This window comes from Panthera uncia (assembly GCF_023721935.1).
Source record: "Panthera uncia isolate 11264 chromosome A3 unlocalized genomic scaffold, Puncia_PCG_1.0 HiC_scaffold_11, whole genome shotgun sequence".
In the NCBI taxonomy this organism is placed as follows: Eukaryota; Metazoa; Chordata; class Mammalia; order Carnivora; family Felidae; genus Panthera; species Panthera uncia.
In genome coordinates this window covers 21,350,648-21,367,941 of record NW_026057578.1, presented here as the reverse complement: position 1 = coordinate 21,367,941, position 17,294 = coordinate 21,350,648, and the positions used below count along the sequence as shown (strand labels likewise).

The window sequence follows — 17,294 nt, the reverse complement described above, 5'->3', positions numbered from 1 at the left end:
CTCAGTGTGGGATGACAAGAGGAAACCAGCCGTTCAGAATGACCGAGGGCAAGGTGGGACAAGTGCAAAGGACCTAAGGCAGGAATGAGCTCGACAGATTCGAGGAGCAGAAAACTGGTCGAGCACAGCTGGGGCGAGAGGAGAGAGCGCAGTTAGGGCCAGATTTCCTCCGGGTTTTGTGGGCCTTGGTAGGGAGTCGGGGTGGAATTGGCAGTGTGAAGGGGAGTGACTGGAGGATCTCAAGCAAGGGAGTAGTAACATAGTCTGACCTAACATTTTAGGAAGACCACTCCTGGGACACTGAACCTGGAGGGAGCAAGAGCGGAAGCTAAAATATTACTGGATAGGTGGTAACGGGCATAAATTTTGTGTTCTGACCATATTACCATATGCAACCTCCAGACTTACTTCTTGATCAAGATTCAGTGGATGTGGGAGGTTTTTTCTTAGTTTTTTAAATACGACGCTTCCAGAACTCAGAGTAGATACAAAATTTTACTCCAAACTCTTAGGAAAGCTTATTGGCAGACTATCCAAGAGAGAAAGAGAATCCTTCAGACCTTCTCATCTGCCCTTTATTTTTTTCTTTTGTCCTTTTCTCTTGTATCCATCTTCCCTGGTCAAGAGGAAAAGGATCTGATCATGTCCTTGGACTTTGTCAGAGTAGGACCCGTGGAATATTGTTCAGGAGACCTCCTAACGAGCAGAAGTAACCAGTGACTTACCAGAAGACGTCAGGCTGAAGACAGTCCTGATTTCCAAGGCCAGGGTTGCTCTGGCTGACACTTTCATCCCTGACCAGGGTTTGTTTTTCGTTTCAGGGTTTAGTCACAGGTAAAATTGACGTGATGGTGGTAGACCCAAGGGGCTGGAAGGAGTAAGACGGAATGCTGATTTGTGCTTCTTAAGGTGATATCCAGAGCTATGCATAATATAAATATTTTTCCAAGGGTTTGCTGAGCTAAATGTATTTCGACTGCTTTGACCCTTCTACAATCAGGTAAAATTGCATTTAACCCGGCTCCACATAAAGTTTCATACTTTGCAAGCTTGAAAAGCCTGCCTGTTAGAAGTTAGATTTCTGTAGCAAAAAAGAAAAAAAGGAAAAAAAGATTTTCCTCCAGCCAAATACCCACTGTCCGGAACCATTCCGTTCTGGGACTTGAATGCGTTGCTTACTGCCACTGTCCCCCACACCATTTTCCAGACAGCAGAGATGGGAAACATGATGAAGAGTCAAGGAAAGGAGGAGAAATAAAGCAGATAAAGCAGCAATAAGCAATTGAAACGGGTGAAGCTGTTTGCAGAACCGACAAGAATGTGATACCCAGTGGATTTGCAGTGTCTGCTGCTTTAGGATTGAGGGAGATTATAAGTCAATCAGGGTGATTTAGGGAAAAACAAACTGTGACATGGTTCATATTTCCCCCCCAGATGTTTTTCTGTTTCCTGTCACATACACTGCAATTGTCCAATTAATTAAGGAAAACCTTGCAGTGGATTTCTTTGGTGAAGCTTTTGCTGGCTGTGAGATTTGAGAGCAAGATTGCATATCTGCTTGGGATAAGAGGGGAAAACGGCTCATTCTGGTATTTACGGGCACCCTCACTCAATTCTGGCAGCAGTGTCTTCTCAGATCTGCAGCTAGTGTCTTTCGTTGTTCTTCACACCATCAAGGGCCGAAAGGGGAGAAACTCTACTTCGTTTGTGATTCAGGTTCACAGATTACTCAATAATTTCAGCTTTTCCCCCCTTGCCAGATGCTTCCTTTAAGCGTCACCGAGAAAGAGTAAAGAGGCCTTATTTCAAGATCTGTCCTTCTTGCCGTTGTTGCATCCTTGGGTCGCAGGGTGCCCTATTCACAAGTGCTCAGGGAAGTGTCAGTCTCTCTCCTTTCTTTTCCCCTCCCCAAAGCGACAGGGTGTGGTGGGGAAAAAAGAGAGGCATAGAGTCAGTCACTCCTGCCACAAGCTTTGTGACTTTGGTTAGGCTGGCTGGTTAACCTCTCTGGACGTTTGTTTGCTCACCTGTGAAAGCTATGAGGATTACCTGAGAGTAAATGGAGCAAGTTATAGAAAAACCTGATTGCAGTACACAGAGGGAGTGTTTTGTCAGTTTATGTGAATTTAGCAAAATGACGGAGTGTCTGCCTATTACGGCATTGCTCTCCACTTGGAAGAGTAGACCGAGATGAGTCAGGGTTGAGTGGCTGCCTTCGAAGAACCGGAGTTTTTCTTGGTTTTTCTCGATATTCATATCGAATAGTGAATGATCAGATATCAGAAGGGGTAAAGAGCTAGATTCAGACTCTCTACTGTAGGGGCGCCTGGGTGGCTCAGTCAGTTAAGCGTCCGACTTCAGCTCAGGTCATGATCTCGAGGTTCGTGAGCTTGAGTCCCCCCCTCCCGTCGGGGTCTGTGCTGACAGCTCAGAGCCTGGAGCCTGCTTCGGATTCTGTGTCTGCCTCTCTCTCTCTCTGCCCCTCCCCTGCTTGCTGTCTCTCTCTCTCTCTCTCTCTCTCTCAAAAATAGATAAACATTAAAAAACAACAATAACAACAACTCTCTACTTTATTTTTGATCCAGACCCAGGGTAAGACATGCCACATAGTTTTATTTAATCTTTATAACTTATTCCCATTTCCTAAGTGAGGAAACTGAGGCAGTGAGAGAGAGGATATGCCACGGGTATACAGCAGGTTTTATCTTCCTGTACATGTACAGGCTTACTTACTGACTACTAATTAGAAATTTACTACCGGATGAATTCTCACTTCTTGATTACGAGGAGTTTCCTTAGTTACTTTCCTTGGTGTGCATCAGGGTTGCCCAAGGACCGTCTCCCTAAGAGTACAGATTGTGCAGGGAGTAGCATGAAGTAGTGTCAGCATTATTTCACCAAAGAAGGAAGCTTGGTCTTTGCTTTTCTTTTGCCACTGCTCAGTAGCTGTTTGGTCTTGGCTAAGTTGATAATCTCTCTGAATAGCAGCTCTGTGATGTGGCTACTGAAAGTTTCCTATGAGGTTGTGTGAAACAAATGAGAAATTTAATTGCTGTCTTATGCCCTAAATGTAATAAAATGTGAGACATTTTATTATGTTAATACTCTTCTCAAGAAGGAATTAGAAATTCATCAGAAGGAGTAGTTTCATTAGAGCTTAGCATAGAACATTGGGAATGTTTTGAGATCAACCGCAAATTGAGGTCAGTGTAAATTATGGCAAGTAAACCTCCCAGTTAAACACCTCTTGGTGCCGTGGTCTAGAAACAGACTTTTGACTTGAACAAACTACGGACCTGACTTAAGAAGGGACTTTTGCCAGGTGTTTGTTTAAATACCACAGAGAGGTAGAAAGAGGACCGGACTTGATTTCGGAAGGCCTAGGTTCAGGTGCTGGCGCTGCCACTCACCAACTCTGTAACCTTGAATTCTACTTTGTCTCCTTAAGCTTTGATTTACTCGTCCTAAGTTCAGGATAATGGTGCCCGCCCTTTCTTTGCCTGGGGGTCATTTCAAGACTCAGAGGGATAATGGGACAGGAGAGCACACTGTAAACCATAGGTGGCCGATTAGTTCTTTCGTTCATGCGGGTGAGAAGTGAGGATGGGAATGGGAACATTTGGGGGACTGTTTTGTGACATGTATCCCTCTCTCCTCTTGCTTCCTTGTTGCTGAAGGTGGATGGGCAGGTGGTAGCGCTGCTTGTGCAGAATCTGGAGCGCCTGGATGAGTCTGTGAAAGAAGAGGCAGACGGTGTCCACAACACTCTAGGTGAGGGGCAGGTGACCGCTGATCCTGAGACGCTGTTTGTTCTGGGGCTTGGTGCTCATTTCCCTTCTTCCTTCATAATCGAGTCAACAGCAGGTGTCTTCTTTCCTTCTGCTCCCAGACTGCCTTTCCAGAAATGAAGACCCTTGTGTAAATTTCATATAACTGCAGCTCTGGTTTGGCTTGCAGGTAATAAAAGCAGAAATCCACTAAGTAGATAACCTTCCTGGACAAAAACTGGCTCCTTTTAGCAGCGCTTTGCTTTTTTATTTTTATTTTTATTTTTTTAGCTTTAGAACATGTATTTTACCATTTTTAAGCCCTGTATGTTGGTTTTTCTTCCTACTTTCCTTCAGTGAGACTACAAACTTTGGCACTGTCTTTATAAGACAGTTTATTTGAAAAAGAGTCAAGTGTTTGTCTTTTTATGTGTAGCTTACCACGTAAACTGATTGAAATACTGCTGTTAACTTGCATGCACCTTCATCAGTGTTAGTTTAAGTGGACTCTTCTGCAGTATTTCCCTTCCTCCTCCTCGAATCTCCCAGCTCTTTCTCCCTGTAAAGTTGTTGGACCATTAGCCTATTTAAAATTGTGCTTTTGCAGGATGCCTGGGTGGCTCAGTGGGTTAAGCGTCCAACTTTGGCTCAGGTCATGATTTCACGGCTTGTGAGTTCGAGCCCTGCACCGGGCTCTGTGCTGACAGCTCAGAGCCTGGAGCCTGCTTCAGATTCTGTCTCCCTCTCTCTCTGCCCCTGTCCTGCTGGTTCTTTCTCTCTCTCAAATATAAATAAACATTAAAAAAATTTTTTTTGATGTTAAATAAAATTGTGCTTTTGGGTAGTCCTCCTTATCACTAGTCATGTCTTATTAAAAAAAACAAAACAAAACAAAACAATGGTGACATATCTTTAAGCAGAGCTTGAGAAATAAATGAGGCCCAGCTGAAGCAGAAATTTTGATGAGGTCAGATTTTTCTCTCAGCTCTTTTTGTCTTCCACAGATTTCTCTCGTAGTTTTATATTCTCTTCTGTGACCATTATCATAAAGAAGAGGGGAGGCATAGCACCTAGGGAGTAAGAGGAGAGAGAACACAATAATCTGTAACTTGGGGGTTGGCTTTAGTCTAGAGCTAGAATTTGGCATTGCCATCTGTTAGCCTAGCACTGGATTTTGCTGAATAGATAGTTTATCAGAAGTTTTAACTGACTGTTAACAAAAAAGGGGCCTGGTATAATGGAAAAAGCACCAGGCTGGCAGTCTGTAGAGATCTGTGTAGTTTCAGCTTCGTCACCCACCAGCAGCCCAGGAGATTTATCCCTCTCATTTATTGAGCACCTGCTGTCTGTGAGGCACTGTGCTAGGCACTGGGGTAGATTAAAGAGGAATTTGGCATGGTCCTACTCCTGAAGAAGCAGACTGATGGGAAAGCCTTGAACAGAAAGGAAAGGCAATACAGGGTGAGAAATGGTATAATAGGAGTCAGTGCAGAGCAGTATGGAAGTAGGGGAGGGTTTGCAAAGGTAGCTGATTGGAGCTAAATATGAAGACGGGTGCATTTTGACAGAGAAATGAGAGAAGGGCCTTTGAGTGGGAGAGAGTCACTTGCAAAGCCATGAAAGGGCTTGGGCTTTGGAGAAAGAGTAGAAGTGGACTGTGGCAGTAGTGGGAGAGGACACGGAGGCAGGGGTTTGCCCAGATCATGGAAGACCTTGTAAACCAAGGCAAGATGGTTGGATTTTACTCTGGTGGGCAGCAGGAAGCCATCTAAAGCTCAAGCAGAGGAATGAGGTAAGGGCATAGAAGATTAATATGAAGGAGTTGGCTTTCCTAGAAAGTAACCTAGGGTATTGCGGTGATCCTCGTCTCTCAGGGATCTTGTTGCTACTCTGCTTCCGTGACTTTGTATTCCATTCCCTGAGGGGGTGGCCCACTGAGTCTTTAACTTGCCACAGGCGAGGCTGACAGGGGCAGAGGAGTGAGGAAGAATGTAAGAGGCATAGTGATTTCTTCAGCCCTTTCTCCCTCAAAACTCAGACCTGATGTGTTCTGGGCATTGGGTTAGAGAACCTGGAACTAACTCTGTCTCCTTTATAATAGTAACATAACCTGGGTTACGGAGCAGAAGGGGCCCTGAAGGAAGTGAAAGCATTGGATGTGTTAGAATGGAACTATAGGGGATTTTTTTTTTTTTTAAGTGTCCTTTTTTAGTATCGTAGTCATGTAATAACTTTATTTTCCTTTGGCCTCCTAAGTTTTAATTTTTCTATTAGGCAGCAATTTGGCTGTTGTAAAAGATAGCAGGACCAATTATATTTGCTTCTGCGTACCTGACAGTTAACTCTGCCAGCATGGCCTTTTCCCTCTATGCATATTATTGTGTTCAATTAAGATCATGCTTGCTTCCCTTGTAATGTCCAGAGAAAGAGGACTGAAAATGAATGACTCTGGAAAGGCAGAGATTCTGAATTCACCATCCCTGGATTCTTTTCTAAGGCTTCTTACCTAGTCCCCTGTCCCTTCAGTTACGGGTCTCCGGGACACCAGCACAGTGAGCACTGAGAAGGCCTTCCTAGGCAGATACACACCTTTCTCTGTGTCCTGCTCTGGTGTTGTTCCCTATTAGCACAGAACATCTATCGCTTATTTCTTTCTGTGAATTTCATCATTTTTAGTTACACGTTTTACTTGCAACATAACCTAAAAAAAAAAAAAAAAGCAAACCCATAGCATCTCCCTGGTTAATCTAGAAGTGACAACACGGGCATCTGGCTGGGAGGCATACAGGAAGTGGGAAGAGGAATATGGTGCCTGTCGTGGGAAGGGTGGCAAGCTTGTTGCAGACGGAAACGTCATTGCCCTCCCTGATGACTGCTGTCCGTCTCCCTGCAGCTATTGTGGAAAACATGGCAGAGTTCCGGCCTGAGATGTGTACGGAGGCCGCCCAGCAGGGTCTTCTGCAGTGGCTGTTGAAGAGGCTGAAGGTAAGTTTGGCCTTGTGGGACTGCAGCTCCAGAACCTCTCTTCGCTCTGGGCGTGGCTCAGGCCAGGTCACTGGCACAGATTTTTATCCCTTTGCTGTGTGATCTCCTTTGGGAATCTTTTGGGATCCCTCGCCCCTTTCTTTGCTTCTCCTCTTTTTGTTTCAAGAGAAAAGCCTTTAAAGGTAGCCTTTTAATACCTCTGAAAATAATACAAACATTTTTTTTAATGTTTATTTACTTTTGAGACAGAGAGAGACAGAGTGTGAACGGGGGAGGGGCAGAGAGCGAGGGAGACACAGAATCCGAGGCAGGCTCCAGGCTCTGAGCCGTCAGCACAGAGCCGGACGCGGGGCTCGAACTCACGGACCGCGAGATCGTGACCCGAGCCGAAGTCAGACACTCAACCGACTGAGCCACCCAGGCGCCCCAATAAACAATTTATAAATACAAATAAATTCACTGGTACAGAAAGCATAAAACTGGAGGTAAAATCTCCCTTCAGCAGATTCCTTCTGGTTCCACTTCCCAGAGGCAGCCACTGTTAACAATATTCACTCTCTCCTTTCCTGTACACACATTTTGTGTGTATAGGAGTGTGTGGGTGTGTTTCACAAACAGAATTTTACAATATTTTATTTTGCGGGGCGCCTGGGTGGCGCAGTCGGTTAAGCGTCCGACTTCGGCCAGGTCACGATCTCGCGGTCCGTGAGTTCGAGCCCCGCGTCGGGCTCTGGGCTGACGGCTGGGAGCCTGGAGCCTGTTTCCGATTCTGTGTCTCCCTCTCTCTCTGCCCCTCCCCCGTTCATGCTCGGTCTCTCTCTGTCCCAAAAATAAATAAAAAATGTTGAAAAAAAAAAAAAATTTAAAAAAAAAAAAATTTTATTTTGCAGGTTGTTTTTTTTTTTCAGTGAACTAATAGCTGCCTAGTATTCTGTTTTATGCATATACCAAAATTAGTTTAATCATTCCCCTTTTTATGACAGTTTTTCACTGTTGTATAACAATTTTTCACTGTCACAAGCAGTGCTGCAGTGAATATTCTCATATACACAGACACATTTTTTTCTTGCACACTTATGTTAGTTTATCTGTAGGATCAATTCCTAGAAGTTGAATTGACAGATCGAAGGATATGTTCACTAACACATCTGGTGGGCATTGCAAAGTTGTCCTGCATAAAGGCTGCCTCACTGACTTGAGAGTGTCTGTTTCCCTTAGCAACATTGGGTACTATCAAACTTAAAATGTTACTCATCTGCTACATGAAAACTGGTATTTTATTTTATTTTGGAGTTTTAAAATCATGGCAAGAATATTGGCTTCCACTTGTTTATTAGCCATTTATATTCATTTCTTTCAGCTTACTATTTAAATTTTTTTTTAATGTTTTATTTAGTTTTGAGAGAGAGAGAGAGAGAGCGAGCGAGAGAGCGTGCAAGCTGGGGAGGGGCACAGAGAGGGAGACACAGAATCCGAAGCAGGCTCCAGGCTCTGAGCTGTCCACACAGAGCCCGACTCGGGGCTCGAACTCACGAACCGTGAGATCATGACCTGAGCCGAAGTTAGACACTCAACTGAGTGAGCCACCCAGGGGCCCCATCTTTCAGCTTACTATTTATATCCTTTGTTCGTGTTTATATTTCTGTTGAATTTCTTACTCTTTCCTTATGAGCATAGTCCTTTTGACTATCTTTTTAACAATTAGTGGTGTCCCATGGAGTAAATGAGCAACAAGAGGGGCAAGGGCTTCTTTGAAAAGAGTAGTTTTAACCAAAGGTGTGATGAGAGGCAGTTTGGGACTGCTTATATGGTCCTCGGGCAGGCAAGGATTCCCAGTTTCTCTGAGAAGGAGGCATTCGTTCATAGATAGAATGATTCTCTAATATTCAGAGTGTGCTTTGCTGTGCTTTAGAGTGTCACAGAGATCCAGAAAGTCTGAGGTACATCAGGTCAGATTTACTCCCCGCTGTCTTGTCGGGGCTCAGGAAGAATGTTCCGCTTACGATAGCGTATGCCCCATGATTACCCCTCTTTCTGACCATCTAAGTCTTCCCCAGTCCTACTTATTTAACCATCTGTTCCCATGGAAATCTATAACATGGACTTCTGTAACATGACCTGAGGGTATTCAGCTAGCCCAGATCCTACCGTCAGTGGGTCTGGGCACGTTTGCCTGGCAGAGTATAAACGCAGTATGCGGTTCAGTAGATTGCAACTCCCTCCACACACACGCACGCACGGAAGTGTACACGCACCCGTGCACACCTACACACCCTTACCTTCCTTTCAGGAAAAAAAAATCAGGTCTGGTTAATTCATGCATTGTCATCTTTTAACTTCCTTTTGACCTTTTCTCATGAGCCTGAATGCCTTCCGAGTTTAGGACTGGACTTATTTCCCCATCTTTCCTCAACATTCAACACATTTTTATTCTCCAAAGCCTTAATACATCTTGGGAGTGAGGAGTGGAGGGGAGGAACAGAGTCGAGGAGATGGGGTAGATGGCAAGGACTGGAGTTGTTGGTAGGGTGGCCGTAGGTGAGAGCTCCAAACTTTTGGATTACAGAATAATCCGATAGCTTTTGTCTCCGAGGTCAAGACTAGTTTTTTTTCAGTTCCTTGAGACTTGGTACTGCTTCAGGGATCCTTCCTTAAACCAGAGTGTCAGGCCTCCTCTGCCCTTCGAAAAGCGTTGAAACTTGCTAGTCTTTTTTTGAATTGGTAACAGGAAGGAGAATTGAGACCTTTGGGGGTTTGGCTTGGATTCCATTTTCCTTATGAGAGTAATAAGAGAGTCCCATTTGATAGTCTAGTAATCTGTTGACTGTTTCCTTTTAGGCATAGTGTTTTTGTAATCCTCAGGGCATAAATAGCCATGTTGCTGTCTCTAAAACAGTTTTTCAAGGTTTCAGGGTATCTAAACATTAAAATGCTATTTGGTTATTTTATTAGTAGGCAAGTGCCCTTAGAAAAATTCTGTGTTTCCCAGAACATTAATAAGAGAGAATCTTGCTTAAGGGTGAGGCCAGCAAGAAGGCATATTTTTATAAAAACAATGCCTTGCTCTTTTTCCTCATAATCTGGGAGAGTGCTTGTTAAAATCTTCACCATCGTAAACATATTGAATCTGAATGCCGGACCTAGAGCCTGATTTTCACCAGTGGAGCTCTAAAAAATTAGACATTTCTAGACTCATTGTCTGAGTCTCTGTCTTCTCTGTCTCTGTTTGAGGGAAGTTCCACCTGTGATTCTAATGGACAACCCTCACTAATACCCTCTGCTCTCTGGAGATGTGAACATTTTCATTACCTGTTTTTATTCTGCACTACTCCTGGACTGATTTAAAACTCCATTTTCAGTGTGCTATTCCCTATCAAGAATCTCCCTCTACACAGTCCTGATGCCCTTTACATCAGATCGCACCTTCTCTACCTACTTACAAAGGCCCCTTACGGCCCCTGGTTGGCTCAGCCTGTTAAGCGTCCAACTTTTGATTTCAGCTCAGGTCATGATCTCGCAGTTTGTGAGTTTGAGCCCTGCATCAGGCTCTCCACTGTCAGTGCGTGGGATTCTCTGTCTCCCTCTCTCTCTGCCCCTCCCCTGCTCTCTCTCTTGCTCTCTCTCAAAAATAAATAAACATTAAAAAAAATTAAAAGAAAAGAAAATGCCCCTTATGCCTGGCCTAGTCTGACTTTTTCATTTCTCAGTTTTTTTTTAATTTTTTTTTTTTTAACGTTTATTTATTTTTGAGACAGAGAGAGACAGAGCATGAACAGGGGAGGGGCAGAGAGAGAGGGAGACACAGAATCTGAAACGGGCTCCAGGCTCTGAGCTGTCAGCACAGAGCCCGACGCGGGGCTTGAACTCACGGACCGTGAGATCATGACCTGAACTGAATTCGGACGCTTAACCGACTGAGCCACCCCGGCACCCCTCATTTCTCACTTTTTAAATTGTTGGCCTTATTACCTTTCAGACAGACATCTTTTTTACTGTGCCCCTGCTCTGCAAAGGTCAGAGTTATTTTGACCTCTGTATCCGTCTTTGATCATGGTCCTCCCTCCACCAGGAATGACTTCTGTCTTCCCTTATATACTTCTCAGTTATACACAGCCTTCATTAACCACTTTAAATCCCTACTCTTCCATGTAGCTGCCATCATTTTTAGGACTGAAAGGAAATTTATAACTTCTATTGCAGATTAAAAAAAAAAAAAGTCGAGACTTATATAGAGATTAAGTGCCTTGCCCAACTTCATACAGCTAGTTAGAGATAGAGCTGGAATTAAACCCGTGAGTCCTGACTTTCTCCACGTACCCTTTACATGGCACTACTTTGCCCCCAGCCCATCCCATGCTTTCTTTTCTGAATATCAACCGTTTTACTTTTTCTATGCTGGTTCTCTTACGAGAGTTAGCAGATCTGTGTTCTAACATGTGCCTATAACTATGACATTTCTCCTCATGAAGCATCTTTTTTCCAGCACCTGGCGGACTTTCATATTGTATGTGCTCACTGTCTTTCTTTAAATAGCCTTCGACTCTTTAAAAGCAAGGACTGTGTTGTGTCTCCATCATATTTGCAACTCCACCCAGTTGTTCTCAAGGTGTGGTTCGCAGCCAGGCCCAGGGATGTCAGAATCACCTGGCAACTTGTTAGAAATGCAGATTCTTGAACCTACCCCTTGACCCCCTGAATCCGCCCATCTTGGGGTGGACTGGCCATCTGTTTTAACAAGCCCTCCAGGTGATCTGAATGCCTGCCAACGTCTGAGAACCACCCTCCTGGAATACTTCTATTTACACTGCTTGTTAAACCTTGCTGTTTAACTGATCATCCCATATTGATTCAGTAGTCTTTGAGTAATTCTTCAGTGAGTGGCACCTTGGTGAGTCTGCTTTTTGTACTGGTAGCCTAGCAGTATATAGAGATACTCATAGATTTCTTCACTGAATGAAATGTCACTAATTTGTGCTAATGAGGATGAAACCCATTGCAGATGATTGCATTAAATGGTTTAGCAGGTGAGCAGATAACAGGAGTGAGAGAGATTGCTTTACAGTTCATTTTTGTGGGGAATACAGATTCATTAGGATATTGTGTACCCTTGAAAATAACCCCAAAACCCAAAGTTTTATTTTTTTTCTTTTCTAAAGAAGCAAAATTAAGATTCTCTTTGGTCTCCCGGTTAAATCATCGTTTCAGAAATAGTTGCAACATTCAGTGTATGAGCTAATGAATTGAGAATTGGCTGCATTATACTACATGCACAGCTGGTTGATGGGAAGTTCTTAGCCTCCTGTGACCAGGAGTTGGGATTTTACAGGGCACAGTCTGCTTCAACAGTTGCACGGGGCTGTAGATGTGTCTGAACCTGCCCCGTGTACCAGGTACCAGAGGTGAGCTGTGGAAGTAACCTGCAACTTCTGGCTGCGGGTGGTAGCATAATTGTTTTGTACTTTCCAGAAAAGCAGCAGCTCGCAAAAAGGTGAAGTTTAATTTTATTCAAAGCTAGTACATGCTGAGTCCATACCTATGCTTGACTCTGTAATTACTCTGACAGCTAAAAGATTTAGGATCACCAGGCTCCTGGATAGCAGAGTCCAGAAGTTTCAAGTCCCTTTGGCTAACTTTGCAAACTCCAAAAGACTATACCCACTAAATGAACCTCTCCTTTCTCCTGATTTTGACTGAATGTCCTTGTAATTTGGCAGTTTGATATTTTGTAAACTTGGAGGCCATCATCTCTGGCTGAGATTTAAATAGAAATAAAACTTCCTTGGTGATTTTTGACTTTGGCCAGACATGGAAGATGAGTTAAATTCCCTCCTTCCCACCTGGCCCACGGTTTCCCACACTTTCCTTTATTTCTTTTCCACAAGATTAAAATACTTGGTTGTCATCCTCATCACCATGAAGTTTTCCCCGTCTGACGGGAATGCCGTTTGTGGGCTGTTCACTAGGTGGAAAGCATTATTCTAGATGCTTCACATACATCTTTTATTTTATTTTATTTTATTTTATTTAAAAATTTTTTTTAATGTTTATTCATTTTTGAGAGAGAACACAAGCAGGGGAGGGGCAGAGAGAGAGGGAGACGCAGAACCCGAAGCAGGCTCCAGGCTCCGAGCTGTCAGCACAGAGCCCGATGTGGGGCTCGAACTCACGAACCGTGAGATCATGACCTGAGCCAAAGTCGGAGGCTTAACCGACTGAGCCACCCAGGCGCCCCTCATATATGTCATTTCTCATCCTCACAAACAGCCTTCCAAGTGGTGCTGCTGTCCCCAGTTACAGATGCGAAAGGCATTGCACAGAGGGGAGGTGATTGCCCAGACACCGTGGGAAGTACGTGGCAGAACCTGTGATATTGGGCCTGGATATCTCCAAAGCTTCCCCCTCTTGCCAGGTTACTTCCCAGCTGGTACCCCTTTCAGACTCTGAAGCATTTTAGGGCTCAGTGTTGGGGAGTCATGGGACCTGATCATTTTGACTTTCTGATTAGATTCCTTCTTCATGCCAGTTTTTGAAAGGACCTATATTTTAACAGAAAAAAGTGATGAAATTACGGTTTTGATTTTTAAAACTGTACTTTGGGCAAATTGGAAACTCCTTGAAGTGTCACAGCAAAAGCTAGAGATTTCCTGAGGGGGATTAAGAATTCTCAGTAGAGGGGAACACAGCTGTTTGGTGCCTGTGATGTATATACTGGTTAATATAATCCAACCACCCCATGAGGAGATTATTACTTATTTTCACTTAACTTAAGAGAAATCAGGTAAGAAAGGCAGAGTAATTTGGCCAAGATCCCATAGCTGGTAACCATTAGAGCTGAGATTCTAACCTGGATATTTCTGATTCCAGTCAAAGAAAAGCTTCTAGTACCTACTGTATGTTAGGTACTTCCATATTACCCCATTTAATTCTCATAGTAATTCTCCTGAGAGGATTTATTTATTTAATATTTATTATTTATTTTTTACAGATAAGGAAACTTGAGACCGAGAGATGTTTCTTGGATCATAGGTGCCCCTCTCAGCTCATGATGCCCTTAATGTCTTAGGAATTTCATTTTTATAGTGCCCCTATGCCAAAAAGGACCCAACAATCCTGTTTATTAAGTAGTTAGGTCCAAATAGTTTAATATGTATTTATGTCATAACAAATTAGTAGCCATACACAGGAATTAAAAGAAAAAATATTTTGGGGCGCCTGGGTGGCTCAGTTGGTTAAGTGTCTGACTGTTGGCTTTGGCTAAGGTCCTGATCTCGTAGTTCGTGGGTTCGAGTCCCCTGTCGGGCTCTGCAGTGGCAGCGTGGAGGCTGCTTGGCCTTCCCTCTCTCTCTCCCCACCCCTCCCCTGCTTGACACTCTAGCGTGTGTCTGTTTCTCACTCTCTCTAAATAAATAAATAAACGCTTAAAAAAAAGAAAAATATTTTTATTTTAGACTTAAATGCCGCACTTACTAATATGCATGTGTACCTTCTGAGTAACTGCGCAACTTGTAAAACCTTGGAATTCAGTTGAACACCACCACCCTCATTCTGTTGCACATTGATTTTCACACAGTTCTTTTATTACAGCAACCACCAAAACCCAGCTTCACAAAGATAGGAGGTCATCAAAAGAGTGTACCTGGAGCTAGTAGTTAATTCAGTGTTCAACAGATGTCACCTGTCACCGTGCTTTCTTTGGAAATTTTAAAGAATCCTGCGGTGCCCCTGTGAATTCAGTTTGACACCCCAGGTACCTCGGCACACAGTTTGGGAACTGCAGACTGTGTCGCATAGGTAGTACGTGCTCATGAGTCAAACTGAGGTGCATCGATCCTAGATTCCTGTTGTTCTTCTTCTTTTTTTTTTTTTTAACGTGACTGTATTACTTAATATAATTAATTTGAATTCAGCGTAATATCTTTAAATGCCGTAACAGTGGACAAGGTTCACATCTAATTCACCTGTGTGCTTTCATGTTCAGTTCTTTGTCTTGTGTTTAGCAGATGCCCAATAAATATTCATTGAAAAAAAAAGAGAAAACCTCCCCCTTATCTTGGAGACAGGATTTATAAAATCACAGAAAGGACAAGAGGCCTTGAAACCGCAGAAAGGCTAAGTATGATTCTAGTGGCCCCGTGTCTTTTGGCTTCTTTTAGTTAAGTGTATCTTGTTTCAAACAAGAACCCTGGCCCTTGAAAAGCTGCATATAACAAAGTTAGTGTGGCTTTAAATCATTTAAAATACCAATACTTGTAATTTAAATAATTCGAGTAAGTAATTTGATTAGCAAGTCCTTGATTCTGATAGAGATGCTCACCCTTGGCCTTTCACTTTTGTGTTTTGGTCTTTATAAAACTGCTTTCCTTAAAGTGAAACACACCTCAGATTGCATTTAAACTCTGGTTGTGTACTGAATTTCTTGAAAGAAGGCCTCAAGCTTGCCCAGGGAGCATACCTTGCAGTCAGTACACGTAAGACTTTGCATTTACAGATCTTTTAACCTGGGATGGTCGGCTTCCTGAAACCCTGTGGGGTGCACTAAGGCCTGACAAGGAAGACGTGCATAGAAAACTGAAAAGTTGCTGGGTGTTGCTTCATTAGGGGCCACTCTTCCTTCCTAAGTACAAAATCAATGTCCAAACAGCACTGCGAATAGCACTAAGGTGATGGAAGTGTTAGCTCCAAGACGAACACTTCCCCTGTCCTTTCCAGGTACAGAAATTATTTGTCATTTCAAAAACCTGGATAGCTAGCAAGGCTGCTGCTGATTAACAATTGTTGTCTGCGTGCCTGCATTTTAAGGATCAAGGGTACGGTAAATAAAAACACATCGATGAGGTTTGCTCTTCTCTGTGCACTTTTATGCAACGGTGCCTCGTTAATGGTGAGATATTTGAGTCTCGCTACCGAAGCAACGTGGTGGACAGCTGTAAAAGATAGTAGATATGTCCCCACTGAAACACCAAGTACCAGACCGTGCAGCAGGGAAGGAATTGTGGGTAGTAATTTGGGTGTTAAAATATTAACACATTTCTGCATTTTTAATGTGGTTTCCTTTTTAAATAGTAGGCAGGTTATGGCACACGAGCAGATAGGTTTATGATTTCAAATTAAATTTTAAGCATTAAAAAAAAATCCAAAAGGAACTACTTTGTTATAAATGCATTCAACTAATCTAAACAAGAACCTGCTTTCTTTTCACCTTCTCTGATCATCCGTCGGCTAATTGATAGCCTGATTTTATGATTGTAATATGTGAACGAAGCTTCATAATGGATTTTAGTCTTAAGGGTTACAAACTTTCAATCATTCATCTAGTTCACAGTTGAGTATATACTATGTGCTAGACAGTCGTCTCTGGACTCACAGTGGGGAATCTGGGAAGGCTTCACTGAGGAGGTGACTTTCATACCTGGGCATTAGCAGTGAGAGAGCCATTGTGTACATCTGCCATTTATGGTTGTACTATGTAGTATTTGAGTCTGATCCCTTGAGAGCAGAGGCAGACTTTTCTTTTCTTTCCTTTTTTTTTTTTTTTTTTTTTACCTTTAACCTGCCTTTTGGCTTTCTAAGTTCTACTTCCCCTGAACTTAGATCCTAGTTCTTGTGAACTAGGGGAGGGGAGCAAGGCCCCTTAATGTTTTTTTCTCATTTCTCCGATGTCCCCACAGGCAAAGATGCCTTTCGATGCCAACAAACTGTACTGTAGTGAAGTGCTGGCCATACTGCTCCAGGACAATGACGGTGAGGCTCCCTCTCGGTATTGATATTCTGTTAGGATAGGAGCCAGGCTTGTTTCAGATCATGACAGCAAGCTCTCTTGCCTTTGGCATCCCCTTGCTCTCCCTCTCGCGCTCTGTGCAGCTTTTGTACTCTGTCAAGCTGTATTGATTTTGTTTGCTGATGTATCAGTGTTAGACGGCTGTAAAATCTGACAGTTAGCTTCATTTTTTTTCTCCTTCTATTTTTTTTCCCCTTTTAGAAAACAGGGAATTGCTTGGGGAGCTGGATGGAATCGATGTGCTTCTTCAGCAGTTATCCGTGAGTAATTCTTATGCTTCCTGTCTGCCATGAAGATACATGGCCTGCTTTAAATGGGAGGTGGAGCTGGAAATTGTGGGAAGAAAGAAGCCATGTGACGCAAGCCATATGGAGTATGTTGGCGGGTTTGAGGTTACATCGGAGCTACGTGGTTTGCCTCCTTTTCTTAGTCATTTGCTCTTTATGACCAGATATCACTGTGTATCTGCTTGGATTTCCCCCGTCTTCTGGTGTTTGTCAATCCAAAAGAAGTGTGCTTCCTGCTTAAGTGTGTGTTCTTGGGCCAAGAATACCGAATTATTTTGAGTTGACCCACGCCCAAGATTATTTACTTCCTTTCCTTTCCATCTGCCAGTAAAATGCATTCTATCCATTTAGAATCCACATAAGCTCAAGGAGTACAAGTTCCAGTGCAGTGGGACAGAGGTCACAGAGGAGGACAGGGAGGGACGTGGTACCGGAAGCTGGAATAAGACATTAGAAAATGCCATTTTCTCCTTGTAA

The 17,294-nt window shown here is 43.3% G+C and overlaps 1 protein-coding gene across 1 annotated transcript in view; it reads left to right on the top strand.

Annotated features, from left to right (window-relative positions):
- Window positions 1-17,294, top strand: part of CTNNBL1 (catenin beta like 1) — a 161,402-nt gene that overhangs the window by 57,863 nt on the left and 86,245 nt on the right. The window contains exons 6-9 of the mRNA XM_049650816.1: window positions 3,678-3,771; window positions 6,661-6,752; window positions 16,421-16,493; window positions 16,732-16,790. Coding sequence (XP_049506773.1) covers window positions 3,678-3,771; window positions 6,661-6,752; window positions 16,421-16,493; window positions 16,732-16,790 — 318 coding nt within the window. The remainder of the gene's footprint in view (window positions 1-3,677; window positions 3,772-6,660; window positions 6,753-16,420; window positions 16,494-16,731; window positions 16,791-17,294) is intronic.